The following is a 22,700-nucleotide window of genomic DNA, read 5'->3' on the forward strand; positions in this document are numbered from 1 at the left end:
AGCCTCACAGCCACTCGCTGAGGTAGATAGTATATTGTTGTCTCCATTTTACAGATGGAGAAATTGAGACATGGGACATTATTGAATACAGCAGCACAATGTGAAATAAAAACCAGGTCTTGTGATTTCTGGTTCTGTGCTCTGACCACTACAGCCTGCCCCCTCCCTTTACAGATCTATCTGAGTAGGGAGGAGAGTGCTCAGCAGTGGAGAACATGCATCACTAGTGGAGGATAAGGAGAATCAGAGCTCTCCTGGGACCCTATCTGTGTAGTAGGAGAAAAGTGAATAGAACTGTCCCCATTTATTGGAACGACTTGAAATAGAGTGAGGAATGTGAGAAAGATAATGGAGTTTCCCGCCATCACAACTTGGCTCCTAGGTGGTGGGAAAGTGGAGCCACCCGCTCTAGCAGACAGGAATCCTTTGGAGCAACACGGAAACATGCAAAGTCTTCTCAGATTTCGGTTCACAGGAGGGATATGCAGATGTGAGAGAAAAGAGACTGAGTAGCCCATGTGTAGGGCCCATGTTAGTGACATGTTAAAGTGATCAGTTTGAATTCTTACCTGAACACAATATGCTGACAGCATCAGTTTGGGAGCATGTGTCGTTAGGACGGGACATCCTGGGACAGTTTGAAAGGACAGCCTCATTCCCCACACAATGAAACTCTTCCTTCCAGATCAGATCAAGTCCTTCTCCAAAGTGAGCTGCTCCCAACGTGGCTACAGCCTGTCCACACCCTAATTCATTGCAGATAACTGTAGCAGCTTTGAAATCTAAGTGCGAATCGCAGACTGTCTCCCATGTTTTTCCATGTTTGACTTCAACACGTCCTGAGCAGGCAGTGTCCCCTCCAATCAGACGGACCTCAATGCGACCTAGAGAGTCAACACATTCATCAGTGAGTGTTGGTTATGCTGCCATCCCATAGCCTCTCCCATGCCTTCATGGGGACAAAATGAAGGGCACCTTCTCCCAACAGAGCCCTTTACCCTGTATGACAGTTCCTGTGTTCCAGTGATAAGAGAGAGTTTAAATAAGAGGGCAAAGTGTGACACTGCTGGGGGCTGGGGAAAGACAGTGACAATTCTTGGGAGTGCATAGGTAGACCAAAAGCAACGTTAGTGTGCGTGTGCTGGCAGTTCTCAGGAAGGATATTGTGTTCTGCTTCAGTGACACACAACAGTGATTGTTAGTGTCTAAATCAGAACCATAAAAACAAAAGCCTTTCAATGTCGAAGTAGTGACAAAGGATGAGACTTTCAGAAGCATCTTTTATGAGCACAAGTCCCACCAAAAGCCAATGGGACTTATGTGCCTAATTTACTTAAGCACTTTTGAAAATACATAGAAAAGAAAATAGCTTCTTGGTTTTTAATCTACTGATTCATTGTGAGACCTTGCAATCTCTTTGTTTGCTTGCAGAAACAGGGAGATTCCCTGGAATGGTGACTTTAGCACAAGCTCAGTAAGAGCAGAACATGTGTTTATCACTGGAAGAGAGGACAGATACAGCTCCCTTCTTGTTGCTGGTGCTGCTGACTCTAAAAATCCCTTTGCCTTTCCCCAGCCAGGTGGCACCCCCATCCCTGACCTCACCCAGGGAGTCTCAGAGAGCATAGCTGCAGATCATGCATTTAGACGGACTTTGTGAGGGGTGTTTGGCCCATCCGTTTCTTTTCAGTGAGGATTGTGTGGCTGCCTGGTCAGGTGAGACAGGTCTGTTTATTGTGTTTAATGTGCATTGTCTCAATGAGGGCCATGTGGCTGGGATCCGTGGGTCTTTGATCAGCCCTGATGTCTGAAGTCTCTGAATGGGTAATCCCTCTCGGTTAGCAAGGGGATGGAGCTGAGCAGAGAGGCTTTGTATATTGATCAGTTGTCAGATGAACTCCGGAGCAGGTGAACAGAAGCAGCAAACAGGAGAGTTTTGGAGCGGGTCTATAGGAGGGACTGTGCGAGGTTTCCTTTTAGGTACAGTTCTTTGCTCAATACCATGATGGCCAGTGATAAACCAGTAACTGTGATTGGATGTGCCATTCTTTCCAGCCTGAAACCAGAAGGGTCTTCCTATGTATGAAGAATAAAGTGGCTGTCCTGGAACAAAATATTGTTTGTTTGGAAGGACAGGTGCAAACACTACGGCGCACCTGAGAGGCCTAGGAGCTCTTGGACAGACAGATTCAGGAAGTAGCACCACTCCATATTCCAGGAAGGAAGGAAGGAACTGGTCCCAAAGGAACCAAAGAGAGGAAATTAGAGAGAAGGCTTGGCAATTCATAACCACCAGAAGCAAAAGGAACTGTGGCTTTCCATATGGCTGGAATTAGAGAAGGATGTGCAGGCTGTGACCACCGCAGAGAAGAGGGAGGAATAACTCAAAGTTAGAAGTAGCCAATTGTTACTATGTTCTCAGCATAGAAAATTGGAGAAAATGTTTCTCAAGATCCACCTGGTTGAATGAAACAGAGAGGTGTATGGGACACACCTCTGGATGGCTGCTCAGGCAAACCCATAAGACAATCAAAGGTGCTCACAGAGATCTTCAACCATCAAAAGAAGACAGACGATCCTTGTTGGGAGATTCTATATTAAGAGCTTGTCTACACACACAGAGCTGCAGCATTTAGATGCTGTCTATGCTGACTGGAGAGCTTCTCCCATGACATAGGTACTCCATCTCCCTGAGAGGTGTAGTGTAGTGTAGTGTAGTGTAGACCAGAGGTTCTCAACCTTTTTCTTTCTGAGCCCCCCCGCAATATGTTATAAAAACTCCACGGCCCACCTGTGCCACAACAACTGGTTTTCTGCATATAAAAGCCAGGGCCAGTGTTAGGGGGTAGCAAGCAGGACAATTGTCTGGGGCACCATGCCACAGGGAGCCCCACAATGCTAAGTTGCTCAGGCTTTGGTTTCAGGCCCGGGTGGTGGGGCTCGGGGCCTTGTGCTTCAGCCCCATGCAGTGGGGCTTCAGCTTTCTGCCCTGAGCCCCAGCGAGTTCAGTGCTGGCCCTGATTGGCAGACTCCCTGAAACCTGCTCACGCACCCCGCCATGGGGCCCCAGACCCCTGGTTGAGAACTACTGGTTTAGACCACACCTAAGAATGGAAAGAACATTCTGAAAGGGACAGCTGGACAACAGGAGGTGTGCTGTCTTCCCAGAGCCAGGACATGAGACATCAGTCCAAGACTGGATAGGCTTCTGAAGTCAGTAGGCAAGGATCCACTGGTGATGGTGCATATTGGCACTAATGACGGTGCTTCCCGAGATACCTCACAGATTATAGGTGGCTTCAGGGAACTTAAGTGCTAAAAGAGAAGAATGTCTGACTGATCTTCTCAGAGCTCCGTCCTGTTCTGCAAGCAAAGTAAAACAGAAGACAGAAGATTCTGGAACTGAACCACTGGCTAGGTAAGTGGTGTAAGGTATAGATTTTTGGTTTTGTGGAACATTCTATGGGGAGAGGGGGTGGTACAGTTTGGATGGCCTCCAGCTCTGTGGAAGGGGAACCAATCCTCTAGGGCAGTGGTTCTCAAACTTTATTTTTTGCAGACCACTTGAAAATTGTTGAGGGTCTCCGTGGACCACGTCATGATCTTTCCAAATGTTGTTTGTACAGTTAGCTAACCATTGTAAAGCACTTTGGATAAAAGCGCTATATTAAAAAAACCTTAATAATAATTAACTTTTTTTGTTCTACCAATAAAAGCACACAACTCATACTTTAATATCAGTAGTCTTACCTTCCTAATGCAATGGATGTGCTCTCTGTCCCCCTGCTGTGGCAGCCCCCGAGTTGGGGCTGGGAAGGAGTGGGGTCTCCCCTGCCGTGGCAGCCACCAAGCTGGGCTGGGAAGGAGGGGGGTCTCTCCCCCACCAGCAGCCACAGAGCTAAGGCTGTGAAGGAGGGCCGTATCTCCCAGGTAGCCACAGCCCTGGAGCTAGAGAAAGTCGCCTATTTCTCTAGCCGCAGCAGCCCTGCACGTCCCAAATTCCTCCCACCCTCTCTTTTCATCCCACTTCCCCTTCTCACAGCCCCTATTCCCCTCAAGGCCACCGCCTCACCTTACATGTGTGTCTTCTCCAGGGTCCAGGCACCTAATTAGTGGAGCCACACCTGCACGGCTCCACTAATTAGATGGGTGGCCCTTCATTCTCTTGTGTGTGGCTGCACAGGTGCTCACCTTAGAGGGAACTATCTGTGGACCACCTGAATGGAGCTCATGGACCAGTGGTGGTCACGGACCACAGTTTGAGAATCTCTGCTCTAGGGAACAAGCTGGCTAGACTAGTCAGGCAGGCATTAAACTAACAACAAAAGGTGAGGAGGAAAAGGGGGAACAAATAAGCACTCCTTTAGCACAAAACATGATGTTGAGAATGAAATTAATCAAAGCACATGGAAAGACGCAATTATTTAATGGCCTATACACCAATTCTAGGAGTCTGGGTAATAAACAAGAAGAATTGGAGTTGCTTATTAATGAATAGAGCTGGTAAATAATTTAGTTTTCAGTTCGCTGGCAAGCCCGAAAAATAATGATAAAAAAATCAGTTTTATTCTAACCAAATCTGAAAATTCCAAAACATTTTGATGAATCGGAAAAAGTTCCGTTTCAGTCAAATGAAACATTTTATTTGACCCAAAACATTTTGTTTCTGGGCATTTTGAAGGGCTAGATTTACAAAATGGCTGGAGGAGGAGCCTCTCTTATAAACTTCAGCACAGTAGCTAGGGTACTCACCTGGCATGTGGGAGACCCAGATTCAGTTGCCCACTGTGCCTGATATGGAGAAGGAGATTGAACTTGCATCTTCCATGTGCAAAACAGAGCCCCAGCCACTGGGCTATGGGGCATTCTGATGTGGGTCTTTCTCAGTCTCTCCTAGTGAAGCTGTTCCATTGTGTATAAATAATGAAATAGTCCAATGTAAGCAGGAGTATGAATTTGGTTCTCCCTCTGCCAGCTGAGTGCCCCAACCACCAGGTTAAAGAGTCATTCTCACTCTCTCTTTCTCTGGCCCAATGACTATTCAAAATAAAGGGTTACTGATCACAGAAATAAAAATTAGTGGTTTGCTCAGGTGAAAGTGATAATGACTTGATCACACTTGTTATGCGCAAACAGAACACAATCCAAACCAGTAATAATAATTATATGCAAGCTGAATAAACTCCAGCCCAGAAATATAGCTCCAATTTCGCAAAGACCAGAGTCTTTGAAATCTAAACCTGTAATTGTTAGAAAAGTAGAAGTAGATACTAATTGTATTTGTCTGTGTTTACCTCTACCTATTAGAAGTTAACAGTGATATAATTAGCTTGTAGATAATAAACTTCTGTTCCTGTCTGTTATTATATTCTATTGATTCAGAGATCTAAAAGGAATATTAGCAATTAGATGAAGCTTGTCGTGTAATAATATAATTGTCTTTATTTCTCTTTGAAGTTTGTAGTAAACTACCTCTGAAGTGCTTGAATCGTTAATAACCTTATGCTAATGAATGCAACTAGTTACCCAAGTGTGCCTAGGAAATTTAGCTTCAAAGGAACAATGTACATTACCTATTCTTCATCCAAGAAATACCTGTGGTTACAAGAGGCTTCTCAGCCTGCTTGGGAACTATAAAAAGGGTCTCAGGCCTGATCCTGTTTATTTCAGATCTACTTAAACTTCACCAGGGGAATTCAAGAAGTAAGACTGAGGTCTCCAGATGTCCTTCGATTACCCTGCAAATTTTCATGGAAGAATTTGACCAAATTCTATACATGGATTGCCTAATGGACTATAGCTTTTAAATTGATTCCAGAAGGATTTTTACAAAGCAGCAACCTTGCCAGTTCTCCAGTGAAACTGACCTAAGAAATTTATTCATATCTGTATTAGGGCTGTTGATTAATCACAGTTAACTCACGCGATTAACTAAAAACAATTAATTGTGATTAAAAAATGAATTGTGATTAATCACAGTTTTAATCACAGTGTTAAACAATAGAATACCAATTGAAATGTATTAAATATTTTGGATGTTTTTTCTACATTTTTAAATATATTGATTTCAATTACAACATGGTATACAAGGTTGACAGTGCTCACTTTATATTATTATTTTTATTACAAATATTTGCACTGCAAAAATGGCAAACAAAAGAAATTGTATTTTTCAATTCACCTCATACAAGTACTGTAGTGCAATCTCTTTATCATGTAAGTGCAACTTACAAATGTTGATTTTTTTGTTACATAACTGCACTCAAAAACAAAAGAATGTAAAACTTCAGAACCTACAAGTCCACTCAGTCCTACTTCTTGTTCAGCCAATCGCTAAGACAAACAAGTTTGTTTACATTTGTGGGAGATAATGCTGCCTCTCTTCTTATTTACAATGTCAACTGAAAGTGAGAACAGGCACAGCACTTTTGTAGCCCGCATTGCAAGGTATTGACATGCTAGTTATGCTAAACATTCGTGTGACCCTTCATGCTACAGCCACCATTCCAGAGGACATGCTTCCATGCTGATAATGCTTGTTAAAAAAATGCATTAATTAAATTTGTAACTGAACTCCTTGCGGGGAGAATTGTATGTCTTCTACTCTGTTTTACCCACATTCTGCCATATATTTTATGTTATAGCAGTCTCGGATGATGGCCCAGCACATGTTGTTCATTTTAAGAACTCTTTCACTGCAGATTTGACAAAACACAAAGAAGGTACCAATGTGAGATTTCTACAGATAACTACAGCACTTGACCCAAGGTTTTAGAATCTGAAGTGTCTTCCAAAATGTGAGAGGGAAGAGGTGTGTTTTCAGAAGTCTTAAAAGAGCAAGAATCCAGTGCAGAAACTGGAGAATGTGAACCACCAAAAAAGAAAATCAACCTTTCTGCTGGTGGCATCTGACTCTGATGATGAAAATGAACATGACTCGGTCCACACTGCTTTGGATGGTTATCGAGCAGAACCCATTATCAGCATGGACACCTGTCCTCTGGAACAGTGGTTGAAGCATGAAAGGACATATGAATATTTAGTGCATCTGGCATATAAATATCTTGCAACACCAGCTACAACAGTGATATGAGAATATCTGATCTCACTTTCAGGTGATATTGTAAACAAGAAGTGGGCAGCATGATCTCCTGCAAATGTAACAAACTGAGCGACTGGCTGAACAAGAAGTATGACTGAACGGACTTGTAGGCTCTAAAGTTTTACATTGTTTTATTTTTGAATACAGTTATTCTTTGTACATAATTCTACACTTGTAAGTTCAACTTTCATGATAAACAGATTGCACTACAGTACTTGTATTAGGTGAATTGAAAAATACTATTTATTTTGTTTTTTACAGTGCAAATAGTTGTAATCAAAATAAAGTGAGCACTGTACACTTTGTATTGTGTTGTAATTGAAATCAATATGTTTGAACATGTAGAAAATATCCAAAACTATTTAAATAAATGGTATTCTATTATTGTTTAACAGTGCGATTAATCACGCGATTAATCACAATTAATTTTTAATTGCTTGACAGCCCTAATCTGTATGTATAATGATTTGTCAACCGCATAAACTTTTTCTTTCTTTTTTAACAAATCTTAGATCAGTTAATAAGAATTGGCTGTAAGCATGTATTTGGGTAAGATCTGAAATATTCATTGACCTGAGGGGTAATGTGTCTGATCCTTTGGGATCAGGTAGCAAATCTATTCTGTGCTTCTTCTCCAGATAAGACCTGGGTAACGTTGGTGTAAGTGGCTGGTGTACACCAGCGCAGACATTAAGTGGCTCTAAACAGAAGTGCAAAGCTGGTGTATAGGGATCCTACTTGATAATTGTACCTATCAATGTCATGCTCCATGCTGGCATCTCTGCTCTTCAACCTTCATAGAATCATAGAATCATAGAATATCAGGGTTGGAAGGGACCCCAGAAGGTCATCTAGTCCAACCCCCTGCTCAAAGCAGGACCAATTCCCAGTTAAATCATCCCAGCCAGGGCTTTGTCAAGCCTGACCTTAAAAACCTCTAAGGAAGGAGATTCTACCACCTCCCTAGGTAACGCATTCCAGTGTTTCACCACCCTCTTAGTGAAAAAGTTTTTCCTAATATCCAATCTAAACCTCCCCCACTGCAACTTGAGACCATTACTCCTCTTTCTGTCATCTGCTACCATTGAGAACAGTCTAGAGCCATCCTCTTTGGAACCCCCTTTCAGGTAGTTGAAAGCAGCTATCAAATCCCCCCTCATTCTTCTCTTCTGCAGGCTAAACAATCCCAGCTCCCTCAGCCTCTCCTCATAACTCATGTGTTCCAGTCCCCTAATCATTTTTGTTGCCCTTCGCTGGACTCTCTCCAATTTATCCACATCCTTCTTGAAGTGTGGGGCCCAAAACTGGACACAGTACTCCAGATGAGGCCTCACCAATGTCGAATAGAGGGGAACGATCACGTCCCTCGATCTGCTCGCTATGCCCCTACTTATACATCCCAAAATGCCATTGGCCTTCTTGGCAACAAGGGCACACTGCTGACTCATATCCAGCTTCTCGTCCACTGTCACCCCTAGGTCCTTTTCCGCAGAACTGCTGCCTAGCCATTCGGTCCCTAGTCTGTAGCTGTGCATTGGGTTCTTCTGTCCTAAGTGCAGGACCCTGCACTTATCCTTATTGAACCTCATCAGATTCCTTTTGGCCCAATCTTCCAATTGGTCTAGGTCCTTCTGTATCCTATCCCTCCCCTCCAGCGTATCTACCACTCCTCCCAGTTTAGTACCTTGGTGAGACACATCCATTTTCATGCTTCTCCCCCTGTACTGCCTTGGTGTACACAACTACTGCCTGGTATGTAGACTATGGGAATTGTGATGTATTTGGCTTGGTGCGATATGGATCATTGGCCATACAGGTGCAGGGTGCAGGCCATGCAGACAAGACAGGTGGGAGATAGGGAAAGTGGCAAAGAAGCTCAGCTGATTATTGATTCAACATACTGCTTATCAGGAGGGGGAAAGGGTCATCTTGCAGGCAAATACATGTGAATATTCTCTTAGCACAGACTCTGGGCAATTATACAGTGGATGTGGACTGGGAGCAGAGCTCACAAACTGCCAAGGTCCAGACTTGGGATGCAATGTCTGACAAAGACCCAAAATGAAGGACACAAACTAATTGGTGCAGGAAACTTAAAATGCTTTGTGATCCTTTCCTTTAGTATAAATGAATCTGTAACCTCTGGGAAATTATTCTTCATTTTTGATTAAAATTATTTTCAATAATAGATGTAAGTGGACACTCAATGTAAGTGGCTCATCGGTCACTTTGGGACCACAATGAGTTACAACTCTCAGAATGAGGTACACCAGAGTGGGATTTATCGGAGTGAGGGTTTCTCAGACAGGTAGGTTTCAGAATAGCAGCTGTGCTAGTCTGTATTTGCAAAAGGAAAAGGAGGACTTGCGGAACCTTAGAGACAAACAAATTTATTTGAGCATAAGCTTTCGTGAGTTATAGCTCACTTCATTGGATACATTCAGTGGAAAATACAGTCGGGAGATTTATGTACACACAGAACATGAAACAATGGGTGTTACCATACAGACTGTAACGAGAGTGATCAGGTAAGGTGAGCTATTACCATCAGGAGAGTGGGGGGTGGGGGGAAACTTTTGTAGTGATAATCAAGGTGGGCCATTTCCAGCAGTTGACAAGAATGTCTGAGGAACAGCGGGGGGGAATGGGGAATAGTTTTATTTTGTGTAATGACCCATCCACTCCCAGTCTTTATTCAAGCCTAAGTTAATTGTATCCAGTTTGCAAATTAATTCCAATTCAGCAGTCTCTCCTTGGAGTCTGTTTTTGAAATTTTTTTCTTGAAGAATTGCCACTTTTAGGTCTCTAATCGAGTGACTAAAGAGATTGAAGTGTTCTCCGACTGGTTTTTGAATGTTATAATTCTTGACGTCTGATTTGTGTCCATTTATTCTTTTACGTAGAGACTGTCCAGTTTGGCCAATGTACATGGCAGAGGGGCATTGCTGGCACATGATGGTATATATCACATTGGTAGATGTGCAGGTGAATGAGCCTTTGATAGTGTGACTGATGTAATTAGGCCCTGTGATGGTGTCCCCTGAATAGATATGTGGACATAGTTGGCAATGGGCTTTGTTGCAAGGATAGGTTCCTGGGTTAATGGTTCTGTTGTGTGGTGTGTGGTTGCTGGTGAGTATTTGCTTCAGGTTGGGGGGCTGTCTGTAAGCAAGGACTGTCTCCCAAGATCTGTGAGAGTGATGGGTCATCCTTCAGGATAGGTTGTAGATCCCTGATGTTGTGTTGGAGAGGTTTTAGTTGGGGTCTGAAGGTGATGGCTCGTGGCGTTCTGTTATTTTCTTTGTTGGGACTGTCCTGTAGTAGGTAACTTCTGGGTACTCTTCTGGCTCTGTCAATCTCTGTCAATCCACCCCCACGAACATGATACAGTTCTGTGGTGACCTAGATTCCTATTTGCGATGTCTCCGACTCAAGGAATATTTCCAACACACCTCTGAACAACATACTAACCCACAGAGACCTTCCTACCAAGACTACAAAAAGAAGGATTCTGGGTGGACTCCTCCTGAAGGTCGAAACAACAGACGGGACTTCTACATAGAGTGCTTCCGCCAACGTGCACAGACTGAAATTGTGGAAAAGCAGCATCACTTGCCCCATAACCTCAGCCATGCAGAACACAATGCCATCCACAGCCTCAGAAACAACTCTGACATCATAATCAAAAAGGCTGACAAAGGAGGTACTGTCGTCATCATGAATAGGTCGGAATCTGAACAATAGGCTGCTCGGCAGCTCTCCAACACCACTTTCTACAAGCCATTACCCTCTGATCCCACTGAGGGTTACCAAAAGAAACTACAGCATTTGCTCAAGAAACTCCCTGAAAAAGCACAAGAACAAATCCGCACAGACACACCCCTGGAGCCCCGACCTGGGGTATTCTATCTGCTACCCAAGATCCATAAACCTGGAAATCCTGGATGCCCCATCATCTCAGGCATTGGCACCCTGACAGCAGGATTGTCTGGCTATGTAGACTCCCTCCTCAGGCCCCACGCTACCAGCACTCCCAGCTGTCTTCGAGACACCACTGACTTCCTGAGGAAACTACAATCCAGTGGAAACCTCCATGAAAACTCCATCCTAGCCTCTATGGATGTAGAAGCCCTCTACACCAACATTCCACACAAAGATGGACTACAAGCCGTCAGGAACAGTATCCCTGATAATGTCACGGCAAACCTGGTGGCTGAACTTTGTGACTTTGTCCTCACCCTTAACTATTTCACATTTGGGAACAATGTATACCTTCAAATCAGCGGCACTGCCATGGATACCCGCATGGCCCCACAATATGCCAACATTTTTATGGCTGATTTAAAACAACACTTCCTCAGCTCTCGTCCCCTAATGCCCATACTCTACTTGCGCTACATTGATGACATCTTCATCATCTGGACCCATGGAAAAGATGCCCTTGAGGAATTCCACCATAATTTCAACAATTTCCATCCCACCATCAACCTCAGCCTGGACCAGTCCACACAAGAGATCCACTTCCTGGACACTACGGTGCTAATAAGCAATGGTCACATAAATACCACCCTATACCAGAAACCTACTGACTGCTATGCCTACCTACATGCCTCCAGCTTTCATCCAGACCACACCACACAATCCAATGTCTACAGCCAAGCTCTACGATACAACCACATTTGCTCCAACCCCTCAGACAGAGACAAACACCTACAAGATCTCTATCAAGCGTTCTTACAATGACAATACCCACCTTCTGAAGTGAAGAAACAGATTGACAGAGCCAGAAGAGTACCCAGAAGTTACCTACTACAGGACAGGCCCAACAAAGAAAATAACAGAACACCACTAGCCATCACCTTCAGACCCCAACTAAAACCTCTCCAAAGCATCATCAAGGATCTACAACCTATCCTGAAGGACGACCCATCACTCTCACAGATCTTGGGAGTCAGGCCAGTCCTTGCTTACAGACAGCCCCCCAACCTGAAGCAAATACTCACCAGCAACCACACACCACACAACAGAACAACTAACCCAGGAACCTATCCTTGCAACAAAGCCCATTGCCAACTGTGTCCACATATCTATTCAGGAGACACCATCATAGGGCCTAATCACATCAGACACACTATCAAAGGCTCATTCACCTGCACATCTACCAATGTGATATATGCCATCATGGGCCAGCAATGCCCCTCTGCCATGTACATTGGCCAAACTGGACAGTCTCTACATAAAAGAATAAATGGACACAAATCAGACGTCAAGAATTATAACATTCAAAAACCAGTCGGAGAACACTTCAATCTCTTTGGTCACTCGATCTCAGACCTAAAAGTGGCAATTCTTCAAGAAAAAAACTTCAGAAACAGACTCCAAGGAGAGACTGCTGAATTGGAATTAATTTGCAAACTGGATATAATTAACTTAGGCTTGAATAAAGATTGGGAGTGGATGTGTCATTACACAAAGTGAAACTATTTCCCCATGTTTATTCCGCTCCCCGCCTCCCTCCTTCCCCGCCCCCCTCCCCCGCTGTTCCTCAGACATTCTTGTCAACTGCTGGAAATGGCCCACCTTGATTATCACGACAAAAGGTTTCCCCCCTCCCCCCTGCTCTCCTGCTGGTAATAGCTCACCTTACCTGATCACTCTCATTACAATCTGTATGGTAACACCCATTGTTTCATGTTCTCTGTGTATATAAATCTCCCCACTGTATTTTCCACTGAATGCATCCAGTGAAGTGAGCTGTAGCTCATGAAAGCTTATGCTCAAATAAATTTGTTAGTCTCTAAGGTTCCACAAGTCCTCCTTTTCTTTTTTCAGACAGATAGGTTTCCACTCCACATTTATTCAATATTTCATAGAATCATAGACTTTAAGGGCAGAAGGGACCACTATGATCGTCTAGTCTGACCTCCTGCACAATGCAGGACACAGAATCTCACCCTCCCACTCCTGTAACAAACCCCTGACATATGTCTGAGCTATTGAAGTCCTCAACTCATGGTTTAAAGTCTTCAAGGTACAGAGAATCCTCCAGCAAGTGACCTGTGTCCCATGCTGCAAAGGAAGGTGAAAAAACCCCAGGGCCTCTGCCAATCTGCATTGGTGGAAAATTCCTTCCTGACCCCAAATATGGCGATCAGATAATCCCTGAGCATGTGGGCAGGACTCACCAGCCAGACACTCAGGAAAGAATTCTCTGTAGTAACTCAGATCCCACTCTATCTAGTGTCCCATCATAGGCCATTGGGCATATTTATTGCTAATAGTTAAAGATCAATTAATTGCCAGAATTAGGCTATCCATCACACCATCCCCTCCATAAACTTATCAAGCTTAATCTTGAAGCCAGATATGTCTTTTGCCTCCACTGCTCCCCTTGGAAGGCTATTCCAGAACTTCACTCCTCTGATGGTTAGAAACCTTTGTCTAATTTCAAGTGTAAACTTCCTGATAGCCAGTTTATATCCATTTGTTCTTGTGTCCACCTTGGTACTGAGCTTAAATAATTCCTCTCCCTCCCTGGTATTTATCCCTCTGATATATTTATAGTCAGCAATCATATCTCCCCTCAGCCTTCTTTTGGTTAGGCTAAACAGGCCAAGCGCTTTGAGTCTCCTTTCATAAGACAGGTTTTCCATTCCTCGGATCATCCTAGTAGCCCTTCTCTGTACCTGTTCCAGTTTGAATTCATCCTTCTTAAACATGGGAGACCAGAACTGCACACAATATTCCAGATGAGGTCTCAGCAGTGCCTTGTACTAACACCTCCTTATCTCTACTGGAAATACCTTGCCTGATGCATCCCAAGACCACATTAGCTTTTTTCACAGCCAGATCACATTGGCGGCTCATAGTCATCCTGTGATCAACCAATACTCTGAGGTCCTTCTCCTCCTCTGTTACTTCTAAGTGATGTGCCCCCAGTTTATAACAAAAATTCTTGTTGTTAACCCCTAAATGCATGGGCTTGCACTTTTCACTATTAAATTTCATCCTATTACTATTACTCCAGTTTACAAGATCATCCAGATCTTCCTGTATGATATCCTGGACACTCTCTGTATTGGCAATACCTCCCAGCTTTGTGTCATCCGCAAACTTTATGAGCACATTCCCACTTTTTGTGCCGAGGTCAGTAATAAAAAGAGTAAATAAGATTGGTCCCAAAACCGATATTTGAGGAACTCCACTGGTAATCTCCCTCCAGCCTGACAGTTCACCTTTCAGTATGACCCGTTGTAGTCTCCCCTTTAACCAGTTCCTTATCCACCTTTCAATTTTCATATTGATCCCCACCTTTTCCAATTTAACTAATAATTCCCCATGTGGAACTGTATCAAATGCCATACTGAAATCAAGGTAAATTAGATTCACTTCATTTCCTTTGTCTAAAAAATCTGTTACTTTCTCAAAGAAGGAGATCAGGTTGGATTGGCATGATCTACCTTTTGTAAAACCATGTTGTATTTTGTCCCAATTACCATTGACCTCAATGTCCTTAACTACTTTCTCCTTCAATTTTTTCCCAAGATCTTGCGTACTACAGATGTCAAAATAACAGGCCTGTAGTTACCCGGATCACCTTTTTTCCCTTTGTTAAAAATAGAAACTATGTTAGCAATTCTCCAGTCATGCGGTACAACCCCTGAGTTTACAGATTCATTAAACATTCTTGCTAATGGGCTTGCAATTTCATGTGCCAGATCCTTTAATATTCTTGGATGGAGATTATCTGGGCCCTCCGATTTAGTCCCATTAAGCTGTTCAAGTTTGTCTTCTACCTCAGATGTGGTAATATCTACCTCCATATCCTCATTCCCATTTGTCATCCTACCATTATCCCTAAACTCCGCATTAGCCTCATTAAAGACTGAGGCAAAGTATTTGTTTAGATATTGGGCCGTGCCTAGATTATCTTTAACCTCCACTCCATCCTCAGCGTTTAGCAGTCCCACTTCTTCTTTCTTTGTTTTCTTCTTGTTTATATGGCTATAGAACCTTTTACTATTGGTTTTAATTCTTTTTGCAAGGTCCAACTCTACATGGCTTTTGGCCTTTTTCACTTTATCCCTACATGTTCTGACCTCAATAAAGTAGCTTTCCTTGCTGATCCCTCCCATCTTCCACTCCTTGTAGGCTTTCTGCTTTTTCTTAATCACCTCTGAGAAGCTTGCTCATCCAGCTTGGTCTACAAGTCCTGCCTGTGAATTTTTTCCCCTTTCTTGGGATGCAGGCTTCTGATAGTTTCTGCAACCTTGACTTGAAGTAATTCCAGGCCTCCTCTGCCTTTAAATCCACAAGTTCTTCAGTCCAGTCCCCTTCCCTAACTAATTTCCTTATTTTTTTTTAAAAGTTAGCCCTTTTGAAACCAAAAACCCTAGTCACTGATCTATTTTTGTTTATCCTTCCATTTAGTTTGAACTGAATTAGCTCATGATCGCTCGAACCAAGGTTGTCCCCTACAACCATTTCTTCTATGAGGTCCTCACTACTCACCAAAACCAAATCTAAAATGGCATCCCCTCTTGTTGGTTCAGCAACTACTTGGTGAAGGAATCCATCAGCTATCGCATCTAGGAAAATCTGAGCCCTATTATTATTACTAGCACTTGTCCTCCAGGCTATATCTGGGAAGTTAAAGTCTCCCATGATCACACAATTCCCATTAGTATTTACTTCATTGAAAACATTAAAGAGGTCTCTATCCTTATCCAAATTGGATCCTGTAGCACACCCCAAACACTATCCCAGGGCAGGCTCTAGTAGCTTTCTTCCCCAATGTGATTTTTGCCCAGACAGACTCTGTCTTATCCATTCCATCGCTTCTTATTTCTTTACAGTCTGCCTCATCATTGATATACAATGCTACTCCACCGTCTTTGCCTTTATTTCTGTCTTTACTAAACAGCACATACCCTTCAATACCCATACTCCAGTCATGACTACTATTCCACCATGTTTCTGTTATCCCTATAATATCTGCTTTCACTTCCTGCTCCAGTAGCTCTAGTTCCTCCATTTTGTTACCTAGGCTCCTCGCATTGGTGTACAAACATCTTAAATTTTTGCTGTTTGGCTTCTCTCACATTCTTTACCCAATTAGGCACAGACATTCTACCACCAGTATCACCTATTAGACTGGTATCTACACTACCTTTCCTCCTTATGTCCATTCTCCTACCCATGGCTGTATCCTCTCTTACTTCGTTTTCTTCCCTCTCAATGTTAAAATCCGGCGTGGAGATTACCTGGACATCTCCCAACCATCTCCCCCAAATTCCTAGTTTAAAGCTCTCTTAATCAGTTGTGCCAGCTTCCATCCTAGAAGTCTATTTCCTTCCCTACTCAGGTGAAGTCCTCTGTCCATGAATGCTCCCCAGTGGCCATACATCCCAAAGCCCCCCTTATAGCACCACTGCCTGAGCCATCTGTTGAGCATCATAATCTTGTCACACCTTAGTTGCCCTTCTCTAGGAACACGCAGAATCCCACTGAAGATCACCTGAGCCTCGATTTCCTTAAGTGTCTTCCCCAGCCTGGCATAGTCTCCCTTGATACGTTCCAGCGAGAATCTAGCCGTATCATTTTTTCCCACATGGAGGACAATGAGTGGATTCTTTCCTGCTCCTGTTAGGATCCTCTTCAGCATCAGGTCCACATCCCGTATCTTAGCACCCGGCAGACAGCACACCCTTCTGTTCTCTGGATCAGCTCTGGTTACAGGCCTGTCTATTCTTCTCAGTAAGAAGTGCCCAATCACGTAGACCTGCCTTTTCCTGGTGATGGTGCAATTCTCCGGTCTATCTCCTGTTCCTTCTGGCTACAAGTCCTCTTGATTCCTATTGTCTTTTGCAATCCTCTGCAGCCCATCCTGTATCCTCCTGGGGATCATTTTTGGTTTTGTTATCTCCATTGACTCTTCCCCCCTTCCTATAGGATGAGCTGCTCTTCTCTTCTTCCTTGCCCTCCTTCAGTGACCACCTGCTGTGTCTCTTCTTCATTTTCCAACTCTGCAAACCTGTTCCTGAGCTCTGTTTCGCCTTCACTAGCCCATCTTTTCCTCTGCCTGGTTCTCGTAGTCACATGCTTCCACTGTCCACTTTCCTCACCCAGCAGTCTCCCCTCAGAGTTCTTTGGTCCTGCTTCCATCTGCAAGTCTGAGCTTTTCCCTTCAGCCTCCTCATGTCTTTGCTCCATCATCCGCTCGAACCCCCTTCTAAACTCAACCAGAGTTTACACCTGCATCTCCAATCCTCAGATCTTTTCTTCCATCAGCTCTATCAGGTGGCACTTCATGCAGACAAAACTCTTTTCAGGTACCCCCTCCAGGATCATGTACATGCCGCAGCTTCCGTATCCAGTCATCTTCATTGTGTCTTCCACTTCTTGGGTCACTTCCCCTGCTGCCTCTGTATCTGTCATAGCCTTCCCACCTAAGTCCTGTTAGTCCAGGAAACACAAACCAAACCCCCAACACCAACAGCAAAACAAACCCACAACAAGCACCACAACACTGCCAGACCACCCCACACTCCCTTCACTAGCCAGCCTGTTCCTCTGCCGGGCTCTCCTGGTCTGCCCCCCAAACTCCTCTTGCAAACTCCCACTCAAACTCAGCTCTGTTTGCTAGCTCCTGTGCCGCTGCAGCTGTCTGCCTTGTAAATGCTTGTGCCTAATTCCCAGCCAGCCGGTCAGATTCCTCTGTACCCTCTGGATATTCTCCAAGTCCCCAAACCATAGTGACAGGCCCTCAAATTCAGGATTTACAAGCCCAGAGCTGCTGCCACAGAGACAAGAACAGGCCCAGTGGGAATGGGTGTGTGGCTGCAAGACTCCCACGTTTGGCTCCTCCCGTTATGCAAATAAGCTGGTCTCTGCACTTGTGCATTTCTGGTATAAAAATACTGGGGAATAAGGATGTTGCAACTCAGTCAGTTGCACCAGGATCACAAGAGACAGTGCGGCTGCAGGACTCACTTTACGCAGGAAACCCAGACTCAAGCCCAGAGACAGCTTGGCCCTGCTATATCCTTGCAAAAGTGCCAAACCTGGCACAGAGTTTGAGAGGGGAGCCAATGCACCTCCATCTGCTGTGGGTTACTCTAGCTCAGGGCCTCTTGAGGAGGGCATTTATGCCATATGTATTTGCTCAGGATGCGGGGGGGGGGCTTTAGTAACTTTGTGGCCCCTTTGTGCTGCCATAGGTCATAGCTGGGGCCAAAATAGGTACAATCTAACCTAATCTGAACAAGTTGAGACTCAGGGCTCATCTCCTGTTGTCTCAGGGAACTCTGTGGAAATCTCCACAGCACTTGCCCCCACTGGCTCCTGTCCCAGCTCCAGCAGCCACAGGCAGGTCACCGTTGCTGCTGCAGCCCTGGGGAGACACTAGGATGTTGTACCCGGGCACGTACGTAGCACAGACCTGCTAATGGGGCCACCCAACCCACCCCTAGCCCATGACAACTGTCTCAGATGGCCCCTGTTGGCAGCCCAGAGGATGGTGCAGCGTGCTTATCCCCAGTCTGCCCAGGGGAAGTCAGGGAGAGTTTGGTTGGCTCTACGTGGACCAAGTGCAGCGCACGGTCCAGCTCTGAGTGCCCAGGAATGTCACACACTTTGGGTTCGTTGCCTTCTCCCTCATCTTACCTGCACAGATCACTCCAATATCATATTCATGCTTACAGTTGACTGAACCCCATCCTCCATGACTGCAGTCCCAGAGAGCTGATTCGTTACCATGGCAATTAACTCGATACAGCCAAGTTGGTCCAGATCCTTTTCCAAAGGGAGCTTTATTAAGGGCTTTAAGAGCAGAGCCACATCCCAGTTGCTTACAAACCACCACAGCACCTTTCATGTTCCAGTTACCACCACATGCTGTTCCCCACCGATCCTGGTGTTTAACCTCCACTCTCCCAGCACAGGGGCTGCTTCCATTCACCAGTCTCAGCTCATCAGCACCTTCAAACAGATACAGAGCAGAGTTACAGAGAGTACAAAGGCCCCCTCACTGTTGTTAATAACCCATCTGATCTGGATAGTATCTCACAGGGGCCCAGGGGTTTACTCCCTGCTCCACCAGGCAGGCCTATCACTGGGGAGGAAGCATGAGAGGTCTCCTCCCTTCTCAGCTCTCTAGCTTACTGGATGTTGAGTACCATCACTGTTGGGGTATTTACAGCAGCAGTTTCCTGACAGTCTCCTCCCCTCCCTCACCAGGCCCACCCCCACCATCCATCGATCCTTCTCCCTACCCACACCCCAGAAAACATGCCCCACCCGCTATTGGGCACCAGCTCCTCCCTTCATGTGCAACCACCTGCAAAGGAGAACCAGCCATGTATTCTTAGTCCTCTCCTCTCCGAAACTGCTGCTCCCTCCTCAGTGCCCACATAGCTCATTTTCCTTACCACCTCAGCTCCCATCTCCCCCAAACCTCTAACCCACCAGTCTCAGATCATTAAATGTGTCCCATAAGGGTTACAGAGTGGGGGGTCTCACCTGCACCCCACATCACTGTCCTTTGGCTTTTCCCCTTGTGTGCACTTGACCTCTGTCAGACTGCTCCATGGGAGAGGACACTCCTGTCCCCACCTCTGGCCCGAGACTGAGTCAGGGAATTAGACTTCAGAAACTCCTATCCCCTCAGCACCTCTCCCAAAGAGGTGAGTGACTCCTGTCTCTTGGGGGCAGAGAGCAGGAAATTACTCCAAAACCAGAAGTTTTCTTAAAACAAGATTGTTTAGAGATACAGAAAATCAGAGTAAAATAAAAGAAACAGTTTTGATAAGAAACCCCATGTGAAATTTTTGCAAAGCCCAGTGAGCTGGGCTCCCCTTGTATAATTACAGAGAAAAGAGCACGTGAGCTCACATCTCTTGAAAGCAATGTCCATGTTCTGACCGCCTTGTCAGGGACAAGCTGACACTGCCCCCCTATCACTGTGTCTCCAAGCCTCTGCTACCAGTCTCTTCCCATTGCTTTTTCTAGCCCTGCATGCTGTCCCTAGCCACATGCTAGAGTTCATCATCACATTACTGTGAGGTCACATCAGCATTTCCACAAAGCAGTGTTTGACTAGGTGCCCTCTAGAGGAAAGGAATCAGTCCCTTGTCCTTCTGTACCCCCTGGGAAGTTCCCCCTACCCTCCTGTCCCCACGTCAAGCATTTCCAAGGTCACTTTGAGCTCCAAATCCCTAGACTCTCCTCACCAGTGAAGTGTGATTTGCATATCCATTGGTCTCCACTACTGGGGTTAGATCCCACCCTCAGGTTGGAGAATTTCTGTATCCAATTTCTGTATTAGTCTGGCAGTAGCATGGATTTGCCTCTTCTTAAATTCCTCTGCTCAATTTTCCCTTGCCATGAAATATAAATTACTAACAAACTCCAGCCCCATGGTCTCAGGAGCTCTTCCAACATCTGCCGTTAAAAGCCCTGTCGGTGGTGCTGCAGGGCTAACGCAGGCTAGTCCCTACCTGTCTTGGGGCACCATGCTGTGCCCCAGAAGCAGCCAGCAGGTCTGGCTTCTAGGCCAGGGAGCCACGGGGCTCTGCGCACTGCACAAACACCGGCTCCGCACTCCCACGGTGCCTGCAGGTGAAAGCAGTGCATGCCGCTTGACGCCCCCCCTAGCCTAGGAACCAGACCTGCTGGAAGCTTCCGGGGTACAGCATGGAGTCAGGACAGGCAGGAAACCTGCCTTAGCCCCACTGCGCCGCTGACCGAGAACAGTCTGAAGTAAGCCTGAGCCCCATTCCCAAGCCCCAAACCCCTGCCCCAGCCCTGAGCCCTTGCAAACCCGGAGCCCCCTACTGCACCCGAAAACCTTCATCTCCAGCCTCACCCCAGAGACCTCATTCCTCCCACACCCCAACTCCCTGTCCCAGCCTGGAGCCACCTCCTACACCCTGAACCTCTCATTTTGGCCACACCCCAGAGCCTGCACCCCCATGTAGAGCCCTCAACCCCTCCCACACCCCAACCCCCTGCCTCAGTCCCTCCCTCACTGGCTCATTCTGCCCCACCCTCACTCACAGTGAAAGTGAGTGAGGGTGGGGCAGAGCGAGCCAGTGAGGGAGGGGCAATGTAGTGAGAGGGAGGCGGGGCCTCAGGGAAGGGGCTGGTCTGTCTGTTCGTTTTTATGTGATTATTAAATTAGCAACCCTATCTAAAGTTGGTGTTTCTTCTGACCTTTCTTCTCTCTACGGGAATGTCTGTATCAGACTTGGGACAAAAAATATTTATTTGAATTTATTTAAAGGCTTTTCTGTGGTGCTTCATAGCATCCCCCTGGCAACCCCAGACAGAATGAGATTGTAGAGACATACTGTTGTTATTTTTTTTAACATGAAACCAAGAAGCAGAAGAGGGCAGAGAAATTTTTCACAGACCTAAGAACTCTAGCATCCACATATAACTTTGGAGACATTAAAGGTTCCTTAAGCAGGGACAGAATCATTTGTGGGATACATGATTCCAGTTTACAGGAGAGATTGTTGAAAGAAATAGATCTAACCCTGAAGAAATGCCTCCAAATTGCAAGGACAGCTGAACTGTCCAGGGAAAAGATCAAAACAATTACAGCCACTAATGTAGAACAAGTACATAGGCTCAAACTAATGGAATCCAGGAAGCAGGAGAGAGACTGATTGAGAATGCAGACATTGTCCAATGCATATACTATGGAAAGCAACACAAAAGGCAGAAAGAAAAATGCTCAATCTATGGACAATGATTCAAGGGGACTGGGGAACAGAACTACTTTTTCTCCCAATGCCCCAGATACCCCTGCAAGAAAAAAAGGAGCAGTACATGCAGTAACGGAAGATGCAGAGACCTGCAATGGAGAAGATATCTACAATATGATTTTAGCAGATCCAAAGACTCTCAATGTACACACACTACCGAAGAAGGCTGCCAGCTATTCTACTACCATATTTCAAACTATGGTATTAATCCAGTGGCCGGTTCAATTCCAACTGGATTGCAAAGCCAGCTACACCCTAGTGCCAGCAACACTGATAAGCACCCAAATTAAACTGGAAAAATGTGACCAACTGCTGGTGATGTACAGTAAAACCATTCTGAGGACAGTGGGCAAATACAGGCTGTCAGTAAGAAATCCATGAAACAAGAGACATTATAGCTTGGAATTTATAGTTCTTGATATACCAGAGTACCACCAGAGTACTACTGGGTACACATGCCTATGGACATCGGCCCAGCCCCAGAGGTGTTCCAATGTAAACTGAACCAGGTACAACAGGGACTTCCAGGCATCAAGATTGCAGCTGATGACATTCTTATTATAAGAGGAGACATCAAGAAAGAAGCAACCCAGGACCATGATACCAAGCTGTGACAATTCCTAAACAAGTCCTGGGAGTGGAATATTCAGCTAAATGTAGACAAGTTGAAGCTGAGAAGAACTGAGGCTCCCTACAATGGACATATGTTGACTCCTGAGGGACTACAGCCATACCCTGAGAAATTGACAGTCATTAAGGAAATGCCAGATCAAAGGATTGTGAAGGAAGTGTAGTGATTTAGAAGGATGGCCAACTACCTTTCGAGATTC

At 45.2% G+C, this 22,700-nt stretch overlaps 1 protein-coding gene across 1 annotated transcript in view; it reads right to left on the bottom strand.

Moving 5' to 3' along the window:
- LOC144930230 (scavenger receptor cysteine-rich type 1 protein M130-like) overlaps nt 1-22,700 on the bottom strand; it is a 72,765-nt gene that overhangs the window by 45,067 nt on the left and 4,998 nt on the right. The window contains 2 exon segments of the mRNA XM_078851739.1: nt 570-884; nt 18,767-19,081. Of these exon segments, the coding sequence (XP_078707865.1) occupies nt 570-884; nt 18,767-19,081 (630 nt within the window).

The sequence above is a fragment of the Lepidochelys kempii genome, chromosome 1 (genome assembly GCF_965140285.1).
Source record: "Lepidochelys kempii isolate rLepKem1 chromosome 1, rLepKem1.hap1, whole genome shotgun sequence".
In the NCBI taxonomy this organism is placed as follows: Eukaryota; Metazoa; Chordata; order Testudines; family Cheloniidae; genus Lepidochelys; species Lepidochelys kempii.